The 23,303-nt window shown below is 31.2% G+C and overlaps 1 protein-coding gene across 2 annotated transcripts in view; it reads right to left on the bottom strand.

Moving 5' to 3' along the window:
* Positions 1-373: 373 nt before the first annotated feature.
* The window catches only part of LOC106458038 (kidney mitochondrial carrier protein 1-like), a 63,499-nt gene continuing 40,569 nt past the window's right edge, over positions 374-23,303 (bottom strand). For both annotated transcript variants that reach the window (XM_013917491.2, XM_022384168.1), the window contains exons 5-11: positions 17,968-18,053; positions 17,159-17,257; positions 16,459-16,583; positions 9,194-9,254; positions 8,613-8,708; positions 4,987-5,067; positions 374-4,096 (exon numbers count right to left, since the gene is read on the bottom strand). In XM_013917491.2, the coding sequence (XP_013772945.1) occupies positions 4,058-4,096; positions 4,987-5,067; positions 8,613-8,708; positions 9,194-9,254; positions 16,459-16,583; positions 17,159-17,257; positions 17,968-18,053 (587 nt within the window). In that variant the 3' untranslated portion in view covers positions 374-4,057. The remainder of the gene's footprint in view (positions 4,097-4,986; positions 5,068-8,612; positions 8,709-9,193; positions 9,255-16,458; positions 16,584-17,158; positions 17,258-17,967; positions 18,054-23,303) is intronic.

Below are 23,303 nucleotides of genomic sequence, written 5' to 3'. Positions count from 1 at the left end.
TAGCTTTGAGTAAGCTTGTTAATTATTAAGAGGATATATGGTTTAGCTAGCATTAGAGATAGTTTTGCTCATCACATTCTGACATATAGTACCTATGTGAATTTTTTTCAACTTGATTAGTTATCAAACAAAAACAGCAATCTTTGGTACACATATATAAAAATAACTATACAAGACATTATCGAAGCAAGTGATCAGTGTCAAGCACTCAAAATATAACAAGGTAATATTCCTTTATTTTTTCTTCATTATTTACATACCTTTTCTCTATCATTTAGTTGAGTTTGTTTAAACATAATACATGACACTGGTTGGTAGAGCTTGAGGATTAGTGGAATATGATAATCGATTACATTTATTCAATTGATTATTCTTGGAATAATCAGAAAAAAAAAAGCAATTTTGATTACTTGATTTTTTTTGGTGAAACTAATCAATAGGTAATAGAGTTAATTGAGCAGTTTTACTGGGTGGTGATGAAGTTTTTATCACAATACATATAGTACAGGGCTATGTGTAAATTCACATAATTAAGCTTATCAGATGTTTTGTCTGTAGCTAGTAATTGTGCAGTATTGAATTGTAATCTTCAACTACAGTAGCAAAATAAAAGTCTAAAAGAAAAGATATATGCTCAACAATATAGGATAGACTGGATAAGACTTGAAACTTGCCTAGAAGTGTTGGTAATTGTACTCAAACATTTGTTATTTTTGTGTTATCAAGCAGATTTTTGTAATTAATATTCAAAGTGAAGTTTTTGCCCTTCTGGTTCTTTTCCTCAACTTCTTCTTTCAAGGCTATATTGTGAAATTAGAAGTTACTGAGTTATACGTACTACTTGTAAATGTCTGAGTCCAGCACTTTTGAATTTTGAGTATATTTTGTTTCTAAGAATCCTAGTATTAATGTGTGTAATATTCTTAGCATAGAATAAATGATTCATTACAAGTGCAGATTTGTTTATAAAATGAGATCAGAGCAAAACGTCTTTTATTTGCAGATTATTTGAAACGTTTGGAAATTGGAAAGTAGCCTAGTATTATATATTTAACCACAGAGGTAAATCTTTGACATATGAAGACAGCCAATTTTATATTTTTATGGTGAAAAGCTATGAAGCTCCAACAAAGATGGCTAAACAAGTAACCAACAACACATTGCTTTGTTGTACTGGAAAATATATAAGAGAACAGGAATATAGCATATATATTTTAAGTAACTTTTATTATCCCTGTCATTCCAACAATTTCACACTAATGCTGTAAAAAGCTTAACAAATAAATAAATGGAAAACAATTTTTCACTTATGTCATAGATTCAAAAAAGTGTGAAGATTTCATGACTGAAAACGAAAGATATTATAGAGAGTTGGATTAACACTACAAAATATGACAGTCTACTACATTTATTTCTAGGAAGACACTTTTAAGTACTTCTGTCCACCAAATCTAGTCATTTTCATTTTAAACATTTCACTGTAATACAGAAAACATTAGCTTTAAACCAGCAATGACTAAAAATATTATTATACAGTGCTTGAGAGGTTTGGAAATTTATTTATAAGTTATTTTTTAATAGTACAATTAAATCTGCTGGTAAGTATTCATTAATTGTGATGTGGAAAGTTTTGAAAGAAACCACAGGCATTTACATAAAAAGTAATATAAATAGGATACCATATATGCTTTTATACATGTAGTTTCTGAAAAATACTGGATTATTCATATTAATCTTATTCCATGATTTTTAATTTATAAATATTCTAGGATTAATTGGATTGACTATTTCCTTCTAATAAGTCATGCAGTAATATTTTTCACTTTCCATGCAATAATGAATGAACTAAAGAAAAGTATTTGATTGTAAAACTTGTAATCAATACTCAGTCTCTCATATATAATTTTTTTATAGGGTCATCATTTTTCTATGAAGTAAATGCTGCCCTGATTGATTTATTTGGTTTGGCAAAGTCTTGTTTACCCAATTATTGGTTACATTATTATATGTTGACTCATTATAAACAATGCTTCTTACTTTCTTTAGGAAAATAAACAAAAACACGAGCTACCAATAGTTACTCAACATTACTGCATGTTTTCTGTGAAAGTTAAGACATCCAGCAGTTTGAAACATTATGAAGAGTCCTGACCAAACCATTATCTCTCTTCCTTCACAGGACATGTATTATGTGAAAATCTCAAAGTCACTTTTTTAATGGCTAGTTTTAAATTGCAGTGGATCAGAAATATAGTCATTTTAAACTGAGTAAGTAACATGAGATTCTGAATGAACTGTACATCTTGATGTTACTACTATCAATAGACTGACTAGTATAAAAAATCAGATGTGTTAAGCAATGTCGCTTTGTGTGGTTTACTTTCAACATGTTTAAGTTTTAAAATGAAATATCTTTAACAATTCTACAAACATTTCATAATTACACGAAATTTGTAATGTAATTATTAACAAATGAATAAATCACATGGAAATTTACTGACCACATATCAAAACACAGTTTCAAGTAATTTCTCTTTTTACAATTGTGACACTTCCCTAATTTTTAGATAGAATGCAACAATTTATTATGTGTTACATAGCTCTCAATCTACTTTATACTTCACTTAAATAAAATGCATTTTTATTAGGGGTGTCACAGTTACTCAGATAACTGCTATGGTTCACATTCCCTGATTGATTCTTGATTTATTTTATACCTAGTTTTCTATGTATCTTGTCATAAATGTTAGGCATTGAAATTCAATTGCTGTTGAAGTTCACTCGCATGGCCATACATACCACATGCAGCAAATGGTGAATACAAAAGTTTAGAACTTACAGCACACAAAGATTAACTTTCCGTCCAATAATGAACAGATGATCTGAAGTAGTAATCTTAATAGTTCAGCTGTTCTGAAATAGAGAATTGATTTAATAAGCTATTTGCTTTTAAATTCACAAGTGACTGATCAAAACTTAAGCCAAACCAGTTAATGGGTTCAAGCATGATGAGTGACAACCCTAATTTGTATAATAAAACTTGAAGACTGTAAAAAACACCCTGTACGATATCCACAAACTAATATACTGTGCAACACACCTAAATCAAGTAAACTTCTGATTACTGTGCAGAATTTAACATCATAAAGCAGATGTACAGAACTACATAGGATTTTAGACGTTTCATAAATGTCCAATGAAAAAAGTGATCAGTTTCAGCACAAATTGAGAATACAATCAACAGAAACATTTCAAAAAAGTCACAAAATGGACACAACTTTTCGTATGACCCGTACGTTCTCTCATGAAATCACAATTTTCATTATTGAGCCTAATTCTGGAAAATTGGTTTTGTACTCCATCACTTATTAAGAAATAAAAATAAAAGCCATATTTACCAAAGAAGTGTTCTTTGACCACACAACTGTGTAGAATTGAAGCATATCACTGACCTATTACTTTTCCAGAATACTAAAATACTGTTCAATGGTTGTAGAGCAGTAAAACATTCAACAGCTTCCTTTTTTCTGTGTACATTGTAACATGCCATTGAATTGTTTCACGTGATTAAAAAAATTGTAATTAATAGGATCCTTATTTTAAAATTTGACCTTGCATTAAAAAATAATAATAATAAATTATGGTTAGGCCTAATCGATTAGTATGCTACAAATGCATTTCTGTATAATTTAAAGAGCTTGCGAGTACTTTATATTTTCAATCTTTAAAAAAGTGCATTCAAATGATTGATAGAAATTAATTTGTCAGGAAAGATCAACCTCAAATTTTGGGTCTAATTTTACAAAACATTATTTTAAAAAAAGTACTCACTTTGGTGCACTTCTAAGATAGCTCTTACCAGAAAAATATGTCAACAAGTTTGGTTACTTAAAGCTCAAAAAATAAAGATTTTAAAAAATAATATAAATGTAAATGGCATAAAATGCAATGACAAATAAGACTGAAATTATTTTTTATCACACTTTGAACAAGTGGTGTTATTTGCTCTACATTTACATGCTTTCATTCTGTGCATTATTTTTAATATTTGCTGTCTTCAATACAACTTCTTGAGATGCTCGTACATGATAAAGAACTGAAAGGCTACTTAAGGAAAAAATCAGTTTTACAAATAAAATTTCCAAAGTGAGAGGAACCAAGAACAAAATCAAAATTTAAAGAATATTAGTTGGTCACATCTGTACTTATTCATAAGTCATGAAACATACAGAAGTATGTGGAAAGTGGAAAACTCTATCAACTAAAATGTTCAACTATGTTAAACTATCAACTAAAATGTTCTCTGTGTTACTCACTGACTGAAAGAAGAGTCTGTACTTTGAACTTGATAAGGAACACACAAAACACTCTGATGCTATAGCTTAAAATTTCAGTGTACTTCCCATATAGAGAATGCTTTTAAATAACTCTGTACACTGTTCTTGTTATGTTACTTAGTAAACAAAGCAAGTATAACTCTACATGTGAAGGAATATTAAGCAGTACTGAGTGCATACAGTCTATACTATACTACAGATTCATAATTTTTCTTCTAATTATTGATATGTTAATTTTGCAGTTATTTACTGAAGGGACTTCAAAGTTACTTATCCTTAGTTGAATAAATCATATAAAAACTTATAGTAAACTACTTTTTTTAAACAGTTTGTATAGAAGGCCATGCAAATTTCACAAGAATAGAGCATTCTACATTACTATTTCAAGATAAACAAGGTTAATGGAATAAGTAGATATGCGCCTTCCAGCTTTTTAAATAATTGTGAATAAAAAAAATTAATACTTGTCACAAATCTTGTATTGATTTTAAGAATTACAGATTTATCCAAGATTACAAGTATCTAAAGTGTTTAGAACTGAGCCCCTACCACCTTACTATAATTTTGTGGCTATGTCCTTGAAGTTAAGTACTATACAAATAGCATGTATAAAAAATTACACATTACTAACAGTACTGAGAAAGGATACAATAATATTCCATGGTCCCAACCGAACCCAAGTGGGTACAAATCCTTTGTACAAGGCTAAAAATCCTTCTGTTTGTACTGTCTGAGGATGATAAAAAACAATGCACATTAAAACATTGTAGTAAGTGATTCTTATTATACAGTGGTGTAGGAAGGAGTTTCAAAGTGGAGATGCTTGAGATTTAAAGTATAAGGTGCTGTCAACTGGCGTGGTCTGGGTGCAGAAAATTAAGATAATAATATAATTTACAGTTACTACATAAGTCAAATATGTAAAAGTGCCTCTGTTTCTTGTGACAAATGTTGTCCTGTAATATATATACACAGCGTGGTCACAGGTAAATAAACACCACCTTTTCAGAAAAAATGAAAATTTTCAGTCATATTCACATGAATTGATATATTTATAATTTAATTTATATCTAGTAGATCTTCCTTTCACTTTGTGGAGTTCGTTGATCCTTTCGGGCATCGTAAGAATCATCTCGTCAGTTTTAGATTGTGGAATTTTTGCCCACTCTTGCTTCAAAACTTGGAGTAGATTGTTCTTCGAAGTTGGTTTTTTTGGTTGTTACTTGACTTGCCGGTCGAGTATGGCCCAGAGGTTTCCGATGGGGTTCAAGTCAGGAAATTGGCTCAGCCAGGGTAACTTCTGGATAACATTTTCTTCCTGCCACTTTTGGGTGTTTCTAGCAGTGTGACACGGTGCTCATTCTTCCTGGAACAACGTTGTGTTCTTGTCCACGAAATCTGAGGAATAAAGTGGCAAGAGTCCTTCCTCCAATATTTCGACGTATTTCGCAAAATTTATGTTGCCAATGCACTTCAATAAGCTCGATCTCCCACCAACCCAAACAGCTCCCAAAACCATCACGCTGAAACCACCATGCTTCACAGTTGGCTGCAATCTGTTGAGCCAAAACTCTTGGTGAGGCATTCTCCAGACCCATATCCTTCCACTATCCAAAAATTGAGCAAATCTTGATTCGTCTGAGAACAATACGGTCTTCCAAAAATCCAGAGGCTTGGTCATCATATCACTTGCCAACTTCTTTCATCTGACTATGTTGGCAGGTCTTAATAAGGGTTTCCGTCTAGCTGCTCTGCAACAATAACCCAATCTGTGGAGAATCCATTGAACAGATTTCGGGCTCATCCCACCAACTTTGGCCACTTCTGCAGTCGTTAATCTGGGATCCATTTCTATGCTCCTCTTGACAGCCCTTTTTGTCCTCTCCGATGGACCCGGACGGTGCTCAGTTGCTTCCTGAACTGCATGATGATTCTGTTGACTGTCGAAAGCGGGATTTCCAAATTCGGCGAAATTTGCCACTGACTTATTCCACCATCTGCTTGACCAACTATCCTTCCTCTAACAAAATCTGACAATTCAAGAGAACCTTGAGTTCTAGGCATGTTGTAGCACAGGATAATTAGTGTGCAGACCATTTTCATTTATATAGTGCTCTGTGAACACAAATTAATTAGCACAAATCAGTTAAATGACGAAAAATTAGGTGTCTATTTACTTGTGACCACTCAGTGTATATACACTATCCTACCAAAAGTCATGGGACACACACCTCTGATTGCAGGAAAATGGGTGTGATCACGAAATATGCAAATAGGGTGATAAGGCCTATAAGGGTGATCAGTGGTTCGCTCAGAAGTCATTTCAAACTTGTATGCTGATTGATAAGTATTTGGAAAGAGTTAACAGAGTTTCAGAGGGGAAGGATACTTGGATGCCATTTGGAGAAAATGTCTGTAAATGTTGTTGCTCAACAATTAAACATTCCCATGTCGACAACTGGCAACGTGCTGAAGAAATGGAAGTTCACAGGTGACAATGAGCCTGAGAAACAACCAGGTAGGCATAAAATACTGACTGACAGGAGCCGACGCACCTTGAGAAGGTTAGGTTACCTCATCTCTCCAACAGACTAGAGAAGCTGTGTTTGGATATGTGAGCAGCCACAGGCAATCCTATGAGTGTTTGCATGCCAGGAATTTTCATGGAAGAGCTACAGCCCACAAGCCATTCATAACAAAAACAAATGCACACCATCGATTGCCATGGGGCAAGGCACACCAAACCTGGACTGTGGATCAATGGAAATTGGTTCTGTGGAGTGACACGCCACACTATATGCTTTTCCGGTCTGATGGACGTGTTTGGGTATGAAGGATGCCTGGAGAATGCTTATTATCTGAGTTTGTTGTCCCAACATTGAAGTTTGGAGGTGGTGGTATCATGGTCTGGGGCTCATGGTATGGACTAGGTTCACTGGTCGCAGTGCATGGATTCATGAATGATGAGTCCTACATTGATGTTCTGAACAATTCTGTGTCACACATTGTGGCAATTTTATGGTACTGGCCTTTACACCTTCCAATATGGTAATGCTTCATGTCAAAAAGCAAGGATTGTGAACATGTGGTTTGAAGAGAATAACATCGGAACATTGCAGTGTCCAGCACAGAGCCCCGACCTCAACCCAATAGAACATCTTTGAGATGAACTGAAATACAGAATTAGGGCAAGGCCATGATGGCCCTCTTCAATAATGGAGCTTACTATTGTTTTAAAGGAGGAGTGGAGCAGAATACCACCATGACACATTGAAACAGTCATTAAGGCCAAAGACAGGCCAACACACTAATAATTTCTTGGAATAAAGATGTTTTATTCGTGTCTCATGGCTTTTGGTAGGATAGTGTATATATATACATATTTGTATTATTATTATTTGTAAGTATTGAGAAAAACAAGTATTCAGTCTAGAATATTATTTCTAGAAAAGTCTGTGAATTTTTAAGAAGAAAGTTACATAATCCAAGTGCCTTTGTTGAGTGTGTCATGAGGAGTATTCAGCAGCCAAAGTATTAGTAAAGTGATATGGCTTTATGTAAAATACAAAAAGGGAAAGAACTAGTTAGAAACAAAAGTAAAATAACTAGACTACTACTTGTATTGTAGCTTGTCAACAAGCAGGACTAAAGAATTGTTCAAACCTTTAAGCTACGTAAGAATGTTTATTAACTATATATATAATAAGAATTGTAAGTGGATCAACTATTAATCTCAAAGTATACACTTGAAGTCTCAGTAAAATATATTAATATAAGTAAAATTAACAACATTAAATCCTTTTCAACAAATTAAAATTTCCATTTTTTGTATTACATTGTACACATACTTGTAACTATTCCTGAGAAAGAAAATACAAATGTTTCATAAAATGGTGGAATAATTTCTTTTTCTCAACTACAAATACATCTGGAAATGATTTAAACATTAATTTTTTTTTTTGCATTTCTAAAAGCCTGAACAAATTAAATAAAAGTAGTGCAAAATCTAAATAAAATAAAAAAAGATTTGTTGGAAATTATTTCCAAGGGCAAATAAATATACTTCTTACCAACACATTGTGTGTCAGGACTTTTGACTTTAGAATTAAAGATTTATAACCAAGCAGTAATTGTGATACGATTTCCCACTTAAATATTCATTTAAAATAAATAAGTTATAAATATTCTTAAATGGTTAGAAAAAATGTTTAAGGTGAATAAGATTTACACATATATATGATGTAGATATTCTTAGTGAAGAAGTGTCATACTTACTTGAACTGCACAGTGCAATGAGCTTGTGTACATAACCTCTGCTCTACTACCATTTACTACAGCTGCTTTGAGTCTCCTCTGATTCATCAGTCGAGTCTGTCAAACACGTTGTGTATTTAAAATATTACCTTTATACACACAAAGTACAATAATTAAATTGTCTACCACAAATCCTACACTTTTATTTCAGTTATGTAAGTAATATCCACCTACATTAAAAATTACAGAAAAAACTTGGCAAGCTATGGGACTTCTTCTTGTGTTTGATGAGCACTTATGGTTTTGCACATACATTTTTTAGTGGAAAGTTCTTGAAATCTTAAAAACAAATAATTAATACATCTTTTCTTAATTAAATATCAAACTGAAATGGGTTTTAAAATTGACAAACCATTCTATAGTAGTATAATAGTTTTAAAACCAAAAATGTTTAGACACAACAAACAATTTATACTATACTTCCATCAAAGATATTTATAATTTTGTTTTTCACATTTCCATGGGAACAGAACAAAATTTATCTAATACACTCTCATTACTTTGCACTGATCCTTGGTTTTACTTAATAAAGAATAACTCACCCTAACCACATCAACTGGAGTAGATGCAATGGCTCCTGTAACTCCAGCTATAAAACTAGATCTAAAAAAAATAAATTAAAAGCCTTACTGATAAAAAACACATCTACACAATTCTTTGCCAAAATGATATGCATTTTTTTTATTGTAACTTCTGTACTCTTCATGGATATCCACTCATTCTTCTATCCATTCTTTTTAATAGAGAAAAAAGGAAGCCAAAACAACATACAAAATCTGATGCACTGTGACTGAAACTTAACTAAGTAATGATTATAGATAGATAAATTAGTAAAGATCTATTTCCCAAAGCAGTATAGCTAGTGTAGGATCCTAGTAGAAGATCCTTTTAATCTTTTCCCTATCAGTGGACTTAGAAATAGCAACTTTTGTTTTGGTCAACAAAAACTGCCTTTTGTATTAAAATAAATATTTCTCTACTGATTCTCTTTATTTGAAAAAGCTATACAGTTTTGAGATGGGAAGCAAAAAAGTTATTACAAATAAACTATGTTATTTTTATAGACATGACTCCACCTAAATTCCAGGAGGTGAGAAATATAACCATAAATAAACCCAAGCAGGAGTCACAAATAACTTGTACTTGCTTGTGTGTAAATAATTCAAATTAAAAAACATTATATATATATATATTTTTTTTTTCTATTTCCAATATGCACTATAAATGCACAAGTACATTTGCCAAGTTTATAAATTTGCATGTAGATCTCTAGGGGTAAGTTGACAAATAATCTTGTAATTATAAAAGTTTTTTATTTATACACTACATGCTAGACATAGCAAACTTCTCAAAGAAGGAAAATGAAACTATAAGTAATACAGCAAACCTTTTTAAAAGACCAACATTACATATGTTCAAGGTGTTATCGATGTATGTGAAACTAAAAAGTCTTTAAATATAAAAAAGAATTAGTGATAAGTGATGCTATGGCTCACTCGTTATATTGCATCATGACTTACACTGTTTTAAGTATAACCTGTAGTATTTGAGTTATCCTAATCCATAATGTATAATAGATTAAAGATTAGGATAACTCAAAGAGTGCAAGTTATACTAATAACTAAAAAATGATCACCCAAAACTAGCACAGGATAGTATATAATTACAGAGCTTTGCATTTTTTCTCCTTTAATGTGGCTTGCATGAATTTACAAGTACAATCAAGAACATTATTGCAGAGAATTTAATGATAGTGTTGCTCACCAACTTATCTAAGTGTAGGCAACATTGTTTATCTATTGAAAATTCTCATTAAACAGACATGACCAAATAAAATTGCACCCTCATATGTTTTCATTTAGGTTCCTCCAGATCAGTTGCACCTACCTGTATTATAACAACAGAACAGTGCTCACATTTTCCCCCCTAAAGTGGCATTTTAAAAATTAAAAAGCATTTTTCACAGATCAAACATTATTTCCATGACTCAACTGACAATTATTCATCAGTTAATATCTGATAAGCATCGTGGCATTAATCAGCTACTAGCAAAATTATCCAGAACCACAACCAAGTAAAACATTTTACTCATTAAGTTTTTCATTCCTGTTTCCTGTAAAAAAACAAAAAAACAACAACAACAAAAAAAAACAATAGCTGAAATTTAATTAACCCTTTAACAACTGCTACACTTTTGAAATACCTTTCTGTGAAGTCACAAAGTGTTACCGAGTTGCAGTCAAAAGAAAACTCTTAAAGAAACAATTAAAACTTCAGTTTTTTTTATCATGTGATGCAAACAGATTTGGTTGCTGCTTATGTTTCTGTTCAATTTTGTCTCAGTACCTGTATGACAGTCTAGACAAGCTTCTACAAGTACAAGGTTGAACTCTAAACTTTAGTTTCATTTTACAGCAGCTAACATTCCAGGAAGGAGTTTATTTCTTTTTCCTTTCTGATAGATGCCACGCCCACCTTCCAAATTTGCTAAGCAACATTTTTTCTAAACTTTAATGGATAGTCAATATTCAAAAAGAAAAAATGCTCGAGCAAATAATTAATTTAAAAATCTGATATTTTGTGTAATTTTTAATGATAACATGCAAAATTTCATGAGGATACATGTAGATTTTAAAAAGTTATAGTATAACATTATGATTACTTGGAAGGATACAGGCTGGGTGGAATCCACCCACCTGTAGTTAAAGACATTTAACTTGGGTTGCTTTAATTGAAATAATAATATTTTCACTATTTGTTGCAATTTCATTATTCATTAAATTTTTATTTTCATAAATATTAATTTTTGATGAAGTTTGTACCATCTTGCTATCCAACTCCATAGTTAGATAGTGAAGTGTTATGTTAATTTAACACAGATGTTAAACTATTCTGCAAGTTAAACCTTCAAAGCCATTTAATATGCATTCAGTGGTCTCAACATTATTAGGGAGGATTATATAAAGTTTTGTATATACTGGTATCACACTTTTCAAGGGACAATCAATGAATGGTGGATAGTGCATTAAATTGAATAACTAATTTTGTGTGTTAAATGCTCTGTTACATTTTTTAAAATTTTTTGTTCATTATCAGTATTGGTTAAATGTTAAATTTATATGTATTTATATATTTCATTATTTTACATTGTTATATCAAGATTTATGAGTAACCTAAGTCTTCTTAGCTAGTTAAACTTGGTGAAATATTATTGGGATTATGGCCACAAATATTGGTAAAACTGGGTGTACCCAACTGATGATTCTAAGTATTCTAATTTTTTACAAGTGATATTGGTATATTACATTACCTATATTAATTACTGAGATAATTCTTATTTCTCTGTGTAGGTATTACAGCTTGTTTTGGTCAAAAGTTAATGATGAATTTTTTTATTTTCAAGATAAAGTACCTTATCAGAATCAAATTGTAAATATCAGGCCTCGGCATAGAGCCCAAAACAGCATTCCACTTAAGAAACAAGAAAAGGACCAGTCCGTCACAAATTTTATCCCTACATTGTAAGTACCATGTTTATCCATTATCAAATAAAAAAACAATTAACATATTGCCTAGTTTGTTATTTAATAAAAAGTTTTGTATTGATTATTGATGCCTTTTATTCAGCAGTAAAGGAAATAAATATAGATTAGTCATATTGTTGAGATCAGTGTCCCTAGCACTTAACTATTTTTTTCACCTTATTCATATTACTCTGATAGACAGTTAAATTGCATTTAAGTTTTACTTTTATATTTTAATTAATTATGTATTATTTGTGTTTTAAAATACATATTTGAAAGGTACAGTGATTATTTAAGTTTTTCTACTCATTGCTTTGCTAGTCAACGGTTACAAAAATAGGCGAGTGTAAGCCAGAGGCTAAAGCGTCGCTGCCAATCATAACGTTACATGGCCCGCGGCCATTTGTTTATGTTTCGACATAAATAATAAAAAATAAATAATTGTGAAGAAAAATAAAACATTAAAATTAAATTATAAATGAAAAGGTAAAATGTTGAAATTAAAAGAAGAGATAAAAGGTAAGTACGTATTCCCAGTTCATAGTTTTAAACATCTCATTGCACTGTATGTTGATGATAATATCTAGAGTTAGTGACATAGTAGAGAAAATGGAAAGTAAAATATAAACATTTACCTTTAGAAAACTTTTGATATTCATTTAGCAGGTTCTAGAGATTATGCAAATGAAATGTGAAAACCTATAAGATAATAAAGAGTATTTTTTATACTCAAAATGAAAATCACATTGCAGATAACCTACTCGAAATCCAAGTGAAAATAACTACATTAAATAACGAATTTTCTTAGAAATATTAGAAAAAATTCCAAATTAAATATTTTATTTTTCTGAAACTATGTACTTTTATGAAGGTTCTTGTCAAATTTCAAATAATTTCACCTACTACTTTTATTTTTGGAACAAAATATAAAAATAGCGTCATTAGATCCTACAAATTGTAAGATCCTGTAGTCATAGGGTTAATTATGTTTTATTAAAAGTATTTAAATAAGCAGACCAGCAAGTCATATGACAACAACATTCAATATAAAGTTGTGGTGGAGTGGCATATAACTGAACTATATTTTGACATTGTCTGGCATTTCTTAGTGTGGTGCTACTGAAACGTGATTACCTTTTGGGAGGGTTGTAACTACCCATTCCAACACAAAATATTCATACACTTAGATCATAAAGATGTGTTTAGATAAAGGATTTAGAACTCCCAAAACACAAATATCTCTTGTACCTAATGGCATTAACCCTATCTCTATGGGTATCCTTTACTGCACATGACACAAGGTTTTAGTGTCTTACATTCAAAATTTTATTAAACTACTTTTTATAAGTTTTAAGTTCTTAATTCTACAAGGCAATATAAAAAAAATCCTGAATTTCCCCTAGTGTGACCCATGTGACACATTTTCTCTTAGCATGTCATCTTCCCTATTTTATCCACCACCCCTCGAAAAAGTACGAAATTAAATGTAAATTACTCTATAAAATTGTCATTGCTCAGACAAACCAAAATTTTTATAGTATTCAATTTTGTTTGGTTACAGAGCTATCGAATAGAAAATCACACCCTTCCTGCCACAGCCACCTGTCACATTCTCTCTTTCAGAATTCTTTATCAGTTCTCTCTTACGTTTAATTATATATTACCTATAACTAATAGAAAGTCAAGGTTTTCACCTATCAAATGATGTATTGTATAAAGTTATGTTCTGAATGGTTAAATGTCAATTTCACTCAGAGTACCAGCATTATTCCCATGAGAAAGTTAATGACTAGCTTGGATGAATTTGTCATGACTCTTGTCGCATAGCTAAGTAAGCCAGAAAAATTTTAGAGGTAAGGGAATTTGTCTCCTTTTTGAATATTATTAGTCTATATTGTTTGGTGCATTATTTAATTAAATAAAATTTTTTAAGTGCATTACTATCATTAGTATAAAAAAATTAGGGTTAATTCTCAACAACAATCGACAGTAAGAAAAAAGAAGATTGGTTAAGTATTTTATTTCTTGTTTTTCATGTTTATTCTTTATGTATAATTATAAAAGTAACTAAAAAGTAAAAATAAGGATCCTTTTAGGTTAGTTAAGATTAGATTAGGTAAAATAAATAATAATATAAAAAAAAAATAGCTTCACAAGGCACACACGTGAACATGTAATTTGATAGCGTAACATGAGCTGCACGTTCCCCAAGTGATTTACAACTTATAATGACACAGATAGTAGTTAGACATGGTTCAAAGGGCAATAAAACAATAAAATGTAATTATAAATAGATGTATACTATTACAAACTTAGAGCTACTTAGGATAAACGAATGTCGTTTCATGTTACAATTTGAAGTCATTCTAGAAAGAAAAAAAGGGTAATTTAGATTTATTTAGATTTTTTTTTTGGTGGTTATGAGGTTGGTCGAATTGACTGATTCCGTTTTGAGATATGGTAGAAAAAATAACAGATAAACTATAAAGTTTCACTGAAAAAAAAACGTTTGAAATGCATTTAGGACGTTTTAGGAATTAAATAAAGGAAATGTGAGATTTTTGATATGAGGAAAAGTATTTTTAATTTTAACATGAAAATTACTTTTCACACAAACTGTTCAAAACAAATACTCAATATATTCATGGACAAATTTTTATTATATTTTATTTAAATATTTCACTAAAAAATATGATTTTTTTTATGTGAAAGACTTGTATTATTATCTGAAAGACTGCCAGATTTTGTGAAGATATACACACTATATTGAAAGTTAGAAGTATTAAATCTATAAAGACTTTAAATGAGTACAAAGAGGTCACGTGATCAGTCAAATTGACAGAGCCTGTGTTGAGAGTTAATAACAAAAGAAGTGGTATCCCAACTGTGGTAAACAAATTGATGCACCTTATAAAGAATGAAAATCCACAAACACAAAAATTCAATGGCAAAAGCTATCCATATGCCCCAAGCAAAAGTACATAACGTAACCAAGAAGGATCTCTAACTGTACAATTACATGTACATAAGTTACTTCCATGACACATACAGGAAAGGAAGACCAAACTGCATGAATGGTACCTATTAGGGGGTAAAATGGCAGCATGTGGTGACACTCAATAGAGCACATATGCAACACGTCATGCCATTTTCCACTGGCCCATGGGTAAAAAAAAATTCAAGTATTAAAAACATGTTACAAAAATTTTAGAAGCGATTCATGATCATCACTGGATACTGGCCAGGAGCAAGTTAAGGACCAGGTCAAGTGACCTCTTTTTACTATCAGACCAATGTTCTGAACTCTTTATACTATATAAAAATACTGGCTCTGTTTGGAAATGAGACCAACAGGATATGGCTTCCAGACATACTTTCCATTCAACTATTTCATACATCAAGCAGGTGGAATATGAAACAGGTGTTCATCCATGCTGTTACATTCAAGGACATAATGGTCAAGTCGATGGATATAGTGACTATGGATTTCTGTGCGATCAGACTGTTTAAATGGGCACTGGGAAACTGTTGTCCTCATACACTATATGAATTATAAAAGCAGTCAGGAAAGTGATGTGCATATGATGGAGCCATCTGCAAATGAAACTATGCTGCAGGCCTATTGTCAACATGCACATTCCTCAGACAGAGCATGTCTAGACAAGGTTATATAACATACTCAATCCTCTTTTTATCTGTTACATTATAAAATGAAGTTGGGGTTTTCCTTTAGTTCAAAATTTAAAATACTGTGTCCTCTTGGACATTAATTGTTTATCAAAAAATACAACATCATTTAAGCAGAAAATATTTTGAGTTTGGTAGTCAGCAAACCTACATATTTATAATGAGCAGACATTTTAGTTTTTGGTCAGGCAACAACTGTTCCTGACTAGTTGAACAAGGAGTAGAATCATCTGACAACTTCTAATATACACTTGGGATCAAGCTGATTGTGAAATAATTAATACAATGGTTCCCTCATATAGAGAATCCTTTGTTATGATAACTGTATGTGAAGTACTCAGATCACAAACATCAGCATTTAATTAAAACTGTCATGAAACACAAATGGTATTTATTTATAGCTCTTAAGAGAATGATGCTTCAAGTGACTTTTTTATGTGAGTACAGAACTGTGGTTACTGCAGAATGCATATTACTTCAAATTTAACTTTATTATAAGTTACACACAGTAGTCATACCTATGAAATCTAAATATATGAGCTCCAACAAAAGTCTGAGAGTTTGGATCTTTAAAAACAACAAATATTTGTACATACATGAAATGTGTGATAACATTATCTGCCAAAACTCCTGACAAAATAAGATTTTTCTTAGTGATGTCATAAACAGGAAGTTCTACACCAACTACGATTGCTGCTCTTTGGGCAGTTGGCCCCACTCCCTAAAAGAATAAAAAAAAGAAACATTTTGATTTTCTTAGCAATACCTTTGTCTTAGAGTAAATGTCTTTTGAAGTTTAAAGGCACAGATAATCAATACATGACAAGTACAAGTAGCGTTAATAAAACACCTATGCTCCCACTAATGTTATACTTCATGTTTAAAGTCTCCCTATTTCTTTGATTTTGATCTTTAATTCATGACCTTCAAAAGTTAGATATATCTAAGTCTTTGTATGTAGTACCTGTTGTATAAGTTTGGTCAAAACTCATCCATTCAAACTTGAGGTAACTTGTCCACAAGATTAGGAAGGACAGGTGAAGAGAGGGATTGGGGCAAACTGCTATGACTTACTCTGCTTCACAAAGCAGTGGGGCATAATTAAAATATAAAACTTATCAATTAATATAAAGTAAATGCAGGTTTTTTTTTTTAATAATGCTTTTTTCCAGTAAAATGAGAGTTTATCACACGGTACAATCATATCACTTTTCAAGAAACTGTGTAACATATGAATTGTCAAACAATGAAGAAAATATGACCATTTTAACATTGAAAAAAGGTAACATAACTCACTTTCCAGAGGCCTCGGATGCCTTCACTTTTGTAGATATTCATGAAGCAATTAAACATTCCTTTTTTGGCATACTGTTGGTGTTGAGCCTGCATTCGCACCTAAAAGTTGGTAAAAAGATAATTCATGAACATCACATGTCAGAACAAAGATATCTTAAAATGTCAAGACAAGTAACTTCATGTTGTCTTGTCATATAACTTTGGATAATGAAAGGGTTGAATTACCTTTATGGGTAATGACAACCTGAACTATTAGGAAAAATTGCTACTATCATACTTCCTAAAAAACATTCAACACAATAGTTGAATAAAGATATAATACCTTTCAATATTGAACTTTTAATTAAAGAAAGTTTATCTATAATAAATGAACACTGAACTTTAGATAATAACGCAGCTTCACAACAATTAATTCTATTCTGAATACTTGTATAATATTGTTACATTTGTTGTATTATCCTATTCTTTCTTGTTTATTTGTTTGTCTTTTAATTTACTTCATCCTTTTATTCTGTATTTTAATAACTATTTATAAAATCTTTGAACTTTATAAATTTTTGTACCTAATATTTTACCCTGTTCAATATAGCTTGCTAAAGATGGAATATGTATATTCCAAAACATTCAAGAATTAAATGTTTGTTACTGTACACACACATCAAATATTCATTGTTGCTCCCACTGTTCTACTGTTCATTATTAATCCATTTCTTTTATAAGTACATATTTGTACTATATTCTAATGTACTGATAATTTTGTCAGACACTTGGATCATCAACAAAATGTGCAAAAAAATATATCTAAAAACCTTTAAAACATCAGTAGGGTTGGCAATAGATGATGATATAACTCCAGCAGTAACTCCACATATAACATTCTTCAGCAATGTTTCATCTAGAATAAAGAATAATCATGTTTTGTACTTGCATCACAAATATAATTCTGATACAATATCATGATAAGTTGGCTAATAGTACTAGTACTCCCATTTGCAGTTATCACACACAGAGAAAGAGGAGCAAATATTTATGTTGTCACAAACAATGAAGCTCTGAACTATTTTAAGGTCAAATTGTATATTCTATTGGATTTGTGAATGATTATTATGATGAAACATGAACAATTATAATCAACAAAAATTATAAATCTAAATATACTATAAAAGTATGTAGAAAATTCTTTATAATCTTTGCTTTATACCAACTTATCCTGGAATTTTTAAACATGTAATTTGGTGAGAGGTCATTATGAATTTTCATTGTCATCATTACCATATGTGGCTGTAATTTTTAAAATATAAGATATTTGGAATAATAACCATAAAAACTACAGTAAGAAAATATTTCGAACTTTTTTCCCCATGCTCACTACTTATGTTTAAAGCATTAACAACATAACCTCTACTAGATTTATTGTTTGTTTTTAAATGGTCTTACTTTATCACATGTGAAATAAAGTGATGTATTCACTTTTATATTTATATTTATCTGCTAAAGAAAGTATACTGACTTCAAAGATACACAAATACTATCTATCCTTATCCATTTCTTTTGAGGATAACAGCCCCAATTATTCAAGACTTTTTCTATCTGTTTTAATGCTTAAGAAATTGCTTTTATTCATATTACTCATAAGCTCTCAATCTTTCACATTAACACTTTGTGTCCTTTCTCTAATCTAAAAAAGTATAAGTTCATGTTAGTCAAGGCCAAAATTTGAAAATTTATTTTTTGTTTTGAAAATCATAATATAAGATACTTGATGTTTTCACTGTGACCATTAAGGTAGCAGCACATCAGAGTTCCCAAAAATAATACTGGTATTATTTACTATATGTACATTTCTACCTCTCTATTTGTAATTTATTTGTATAAAACTTCTGTAAGTAACAGATTAAAAATACTTTGTTATATTAATATGTCAATAAATTTTACACATTTCACAAAGGAGGAGCTTGATAACACAAGTAACTTTTACATCACATACACTTACTCATTGATAAGGGAAATAATATACAATCACATTTCAACTTCATAACTTTTTGTTAATCTGCATATCCAATTATGGCCTACTTAGAAAACAACCAAAAGTACCAAAGTCCTGAAGAAATGCATAAAAAATATATTTAATATTCACTAAACAAACCTGAAAGTTTATTAACTGACTTCCTACACATGAGCAAAAATGGAAGCCAAAAAAGCTAACATAATATCTACCCGTAAGCCAAAGTGAAGTTTGATTCAAAAACATGGAGATTGAATTTATGGAAATAAGTATACTTTCTAAATCCTGGAAAAAGTTCTTTGGAGTTTATCTCTCAGTCAACCTTACAAGGATTCACCTTCTCACTATAATCTTCATATCCTTAAGAGACGCATTTAATGGGGGATGAAATTAAGAGATTAAGTACCTTTTCACATCAGAATGAATAACTGTGAAAATAAAAACTGGAACCACATTCAGAAACCATATGTTGAGAAATTGACAGCAAGTATACTTGTTGTAAATGATGTAGATTCCATTTAATCAGCAAAACAATCATTCAGTGACCACTGTAACAGCAAAACAATGTGCAAAAAACCTGATTTATATAAAAAGAGTTAGGGGAAACTACAGCATGACAAAGCAATGAATTGGATAATAACAAATATGGTTACTTCAGTAACACAACATTAAAAATTCAACCAACAAACACTAATCTAGGTGAATGATGATGATGAGACATAAATAGAACACTGTTCAAAAGATGGAGATACATCACTAATTTCGATAGCAGATTTGAGATTATTAGAATAAATAATGAACATTTGTATCTGATTCAGGCTAACAAGTCTTAAGCCAAAATAAATCAAAATTAGAGATGAGATATCTTAAAGTTATGAAACAGATCATATCAGGTCCTCAAAATGGAAGTAATCAGTCTGAGCTACAAGAGTAGATAATTACTAAAAGAGTTCATTACATGTTATTCAAAATCATAATAAATAGGGGAAAAGCTAAACACCACATTAATATAGCTATTTAAAATACATATATCAATTCTAGAGAAAGGTAAAAATCGTTTGGGGAGGGGGGAGACAACAGTAAAATTCACAAAATGTTTCTCTTGTAAGACAGCAGCTAGATAAAGAAGGTGAAGTAAGAGTTTAAAAATATACAACACAGTCCAAATTTCACATCACACATATTCTGTAAATAGATCATGAAGCCTATAAAGATATGAAACAGTAAGTCAGTATGAGTGAAATATCATACACTTTAAACTTGTTTACAAGCCATTTCAAAAACCTATAACATCAATGATAAAGTTTACAGACAGCAAAAAGAAGCATTCTACCACAGATCTAGTGATGTTTTTAAAACCTGCATATTTGGGATAAGTATTAAAACTCAGTGATATTGCTCTAAGGTCCCTACTCAATAGGGTGTCACACCATGATATCAACAGCATATCTGTAAACATTTCTGTTTAACTCAAAGATGATAAATATTCTGTAATGAGCAATAAGACTGTACCTGATATCAAATTGTACTATTAGTTTTTAAAACAATGTATATAGCAGAATAGGAACTTAATATGAAAATTCAACCAACATATATTTTAACAAACAATACACATCACATCGCATGCATGCACAGGGTAATTTATTTCCAAAATGTTGACCATAAATGTCCCTTTTTTTCTTTCAAGTTTATAAAAATATTGAATCCTATTTTTTTGGCTGCTTTAATGAAATTAGCAGCAACACTTGTTAGTAATCACATATAAGCATACTTTACTCATTAAATGACCAGTAACTGACTCCTTGTTCTATTTTCCTTAAAATATTATAAAAACATTCCAGGAGAAAAATTTGTGCTTTCCGTATGAAAAATGTTTTTGATTGTGGTATTTAGTATTTGAATGCACTAAGTTTATAACATCAGTGTCCAACAGTTTTTTCATAATTGCCAAAATTGTGGAGAATGTGTTAATGTTTTTGCCACATTACAAAAAAAATATGAACTATGTTTTTACAGATATAGAGGGGTACAAAAATACACAGTTTTCAATTATTTATTGATAGAATATTGCAGTAAGGTTTCTCCAGTATTTTATCCACAAAATAAATAAAAAAGTGGAAACATTTTAAACTGGTACATGTATAAATGAATTTTATTAAAAATTATATCTAAAAAAGATAAGTGGTAGAAGTAAAGCACCAATTTGCCACAGGTCAATAGCTGTTTTACCATGTTAGACACTACTGGTTTATAAAATGCAAAACAGTTAAGTGACTTGCCAAGACTACCAACATAATAGGTTAGGTACGTAGATATCTGAATGAATCTGATGGCCATTTTTGACATTTCAAAGACTGTGAGCTTAAACGCATTCCACAACACAATATCTACTAAACACCTGTAGTACAAAAGACACTTCGGGCTAAATTGTGCAATAAAAAATGACAAACTAATTGACTTATCTGGCAAAGAGACATCAGATTTAGCAACACTTTCAAAACCTGAGTATCAGGGGCAAGTATAAAAGCTCAGTGATATTGCACTCAATAGGGTAGTGATATCAGTACTCTAAATGTCTAAAAACAAATGAAAAAATTCACATAAAACCTTTAAATATGAACACTGCTGTCTGAGATGGGGCTCCAAGGTATGACAGATCCATTTCCCAAATACCTTTCCCTTTGTCAAAATACTATCTACACCCACCCCTCCTAGACACACATGTTGACACCATCTTTACTTTCCTACTCCTAATTTCATTTTTGTATAGTTCAATGAAGTTTCAAAAGCTCCCATGCACACATGATGATGTCTAACTTATAAATGCATTACATCAAATTAAGTTCTTTAAAATGTCCAACAGAAGTATCTTTCCTTAAAGTATAAATATATGTAAAATGAGGAATAATCATTGTGAACACATTTAATGGAATGGTTAAATATTTCCCAATGCATTCAACATACTTATTTTTGTGTAATTAATCACATTTAAGGAAACAAAATTAAATTTCTGTAATTTACATTTCTTTTAATGTTTGACACAGAAAACATTTTCAGAAGGATAATTTCTTTCTTTTCCTTAGTTAAGTCTTTAACAAATCAAATACAAAACATTTAATCAATAAGCAATTTGCAACTGACACCATTTCCTTGTTATATATCCATGAAGACATTGGGTGGGAGTGAAAAACACTAATATTGATTACTGATGAAAGATTTAAATATCCAAAGCTACTGTTAACTGCACATATATCTTTAAAGTTTATAAGAATTATACAATACACCTAGAAGTACTATGCATTTTTTGATTTCTCAAAGTTAACATTTTCCTGAACTGAAAATGTATTTCTGATAGATACTTTCTCTCGATTACTACTGCCCTCTTTTGGTGCAAATTTTCAATGCTTGCCACTAGCCTTCCACCTCCCACTGCTGCATATTCACATGTAAATGATTATGCAGCAACTCTCCACCAACAGGAGTGCAACACAATTCCTATTGTAACCAGCGCCCTCTCCACATTTGCACCCGTTAATCAGTTTGAGATTGGTCGGAAGACCCACATGACATATCACCGGAAGTGGGGAGGCTGGGTGGGAAATGTGAGAGGAGGTGAGTATCTATCAGTAATATAATACTCCCTCTCAAAAAATAGCAAGAATTTCACATTGAACTAATGGAGGGCTGGTGAAAAAATGATCCACCTTTAGGAAGTGCCCAAAGAGAAAGCATGAGTTGTGGAACCACAAAAGAAAATATCACATCTCAGCAGGAGACTGCACCACATCTGTTCCAAGTATACTCTTTTCTATTTTATGACTGGGTCACGAACATAAGAGGCAGAAAAACATTAAAGAATCCCATAATACATATTACTGATTAATGGGACCCCTAGGTGTTAAATGGCTTGGGAACAACAGACCATAGTAGTAGTTCAACCTCATCCAACACCTGGCAGAATCTGGAATTGTACAACAGATCAGTGGTAAGCAAAGGATCACCTAACTCTTCACCTTGAAACAGAAATTGGAAGGGAAGATGAGCTTCCATACCAAAATCTGTCTCCACTTGCATGCATTTCCAATCCAAATAACATCTGATGCACCACGAACTGACATCCATTGGATGATAGGAAGGAGG

This window comes from Limulus polyphemus, unplaced genomic scaffold (assembly GCF_000517525.1).
Source record: "Limulus polyphemus unplaced genomic scaffold, Limulus_polyphemus-2.1.2 Scaffold407, whole genome shotgun sequence".
Classification (NCBI taxonomy): Eukaryota; Metazoa; Arthropoda; class Merostomata; order Xiphosura; family Limulidae; genus Limulus; species Limulus polyphemus.
Note: the sequence above shows the minus strand (reverse complement) of the source record. Positions and strands in the feature narration are given on the sequence as shown.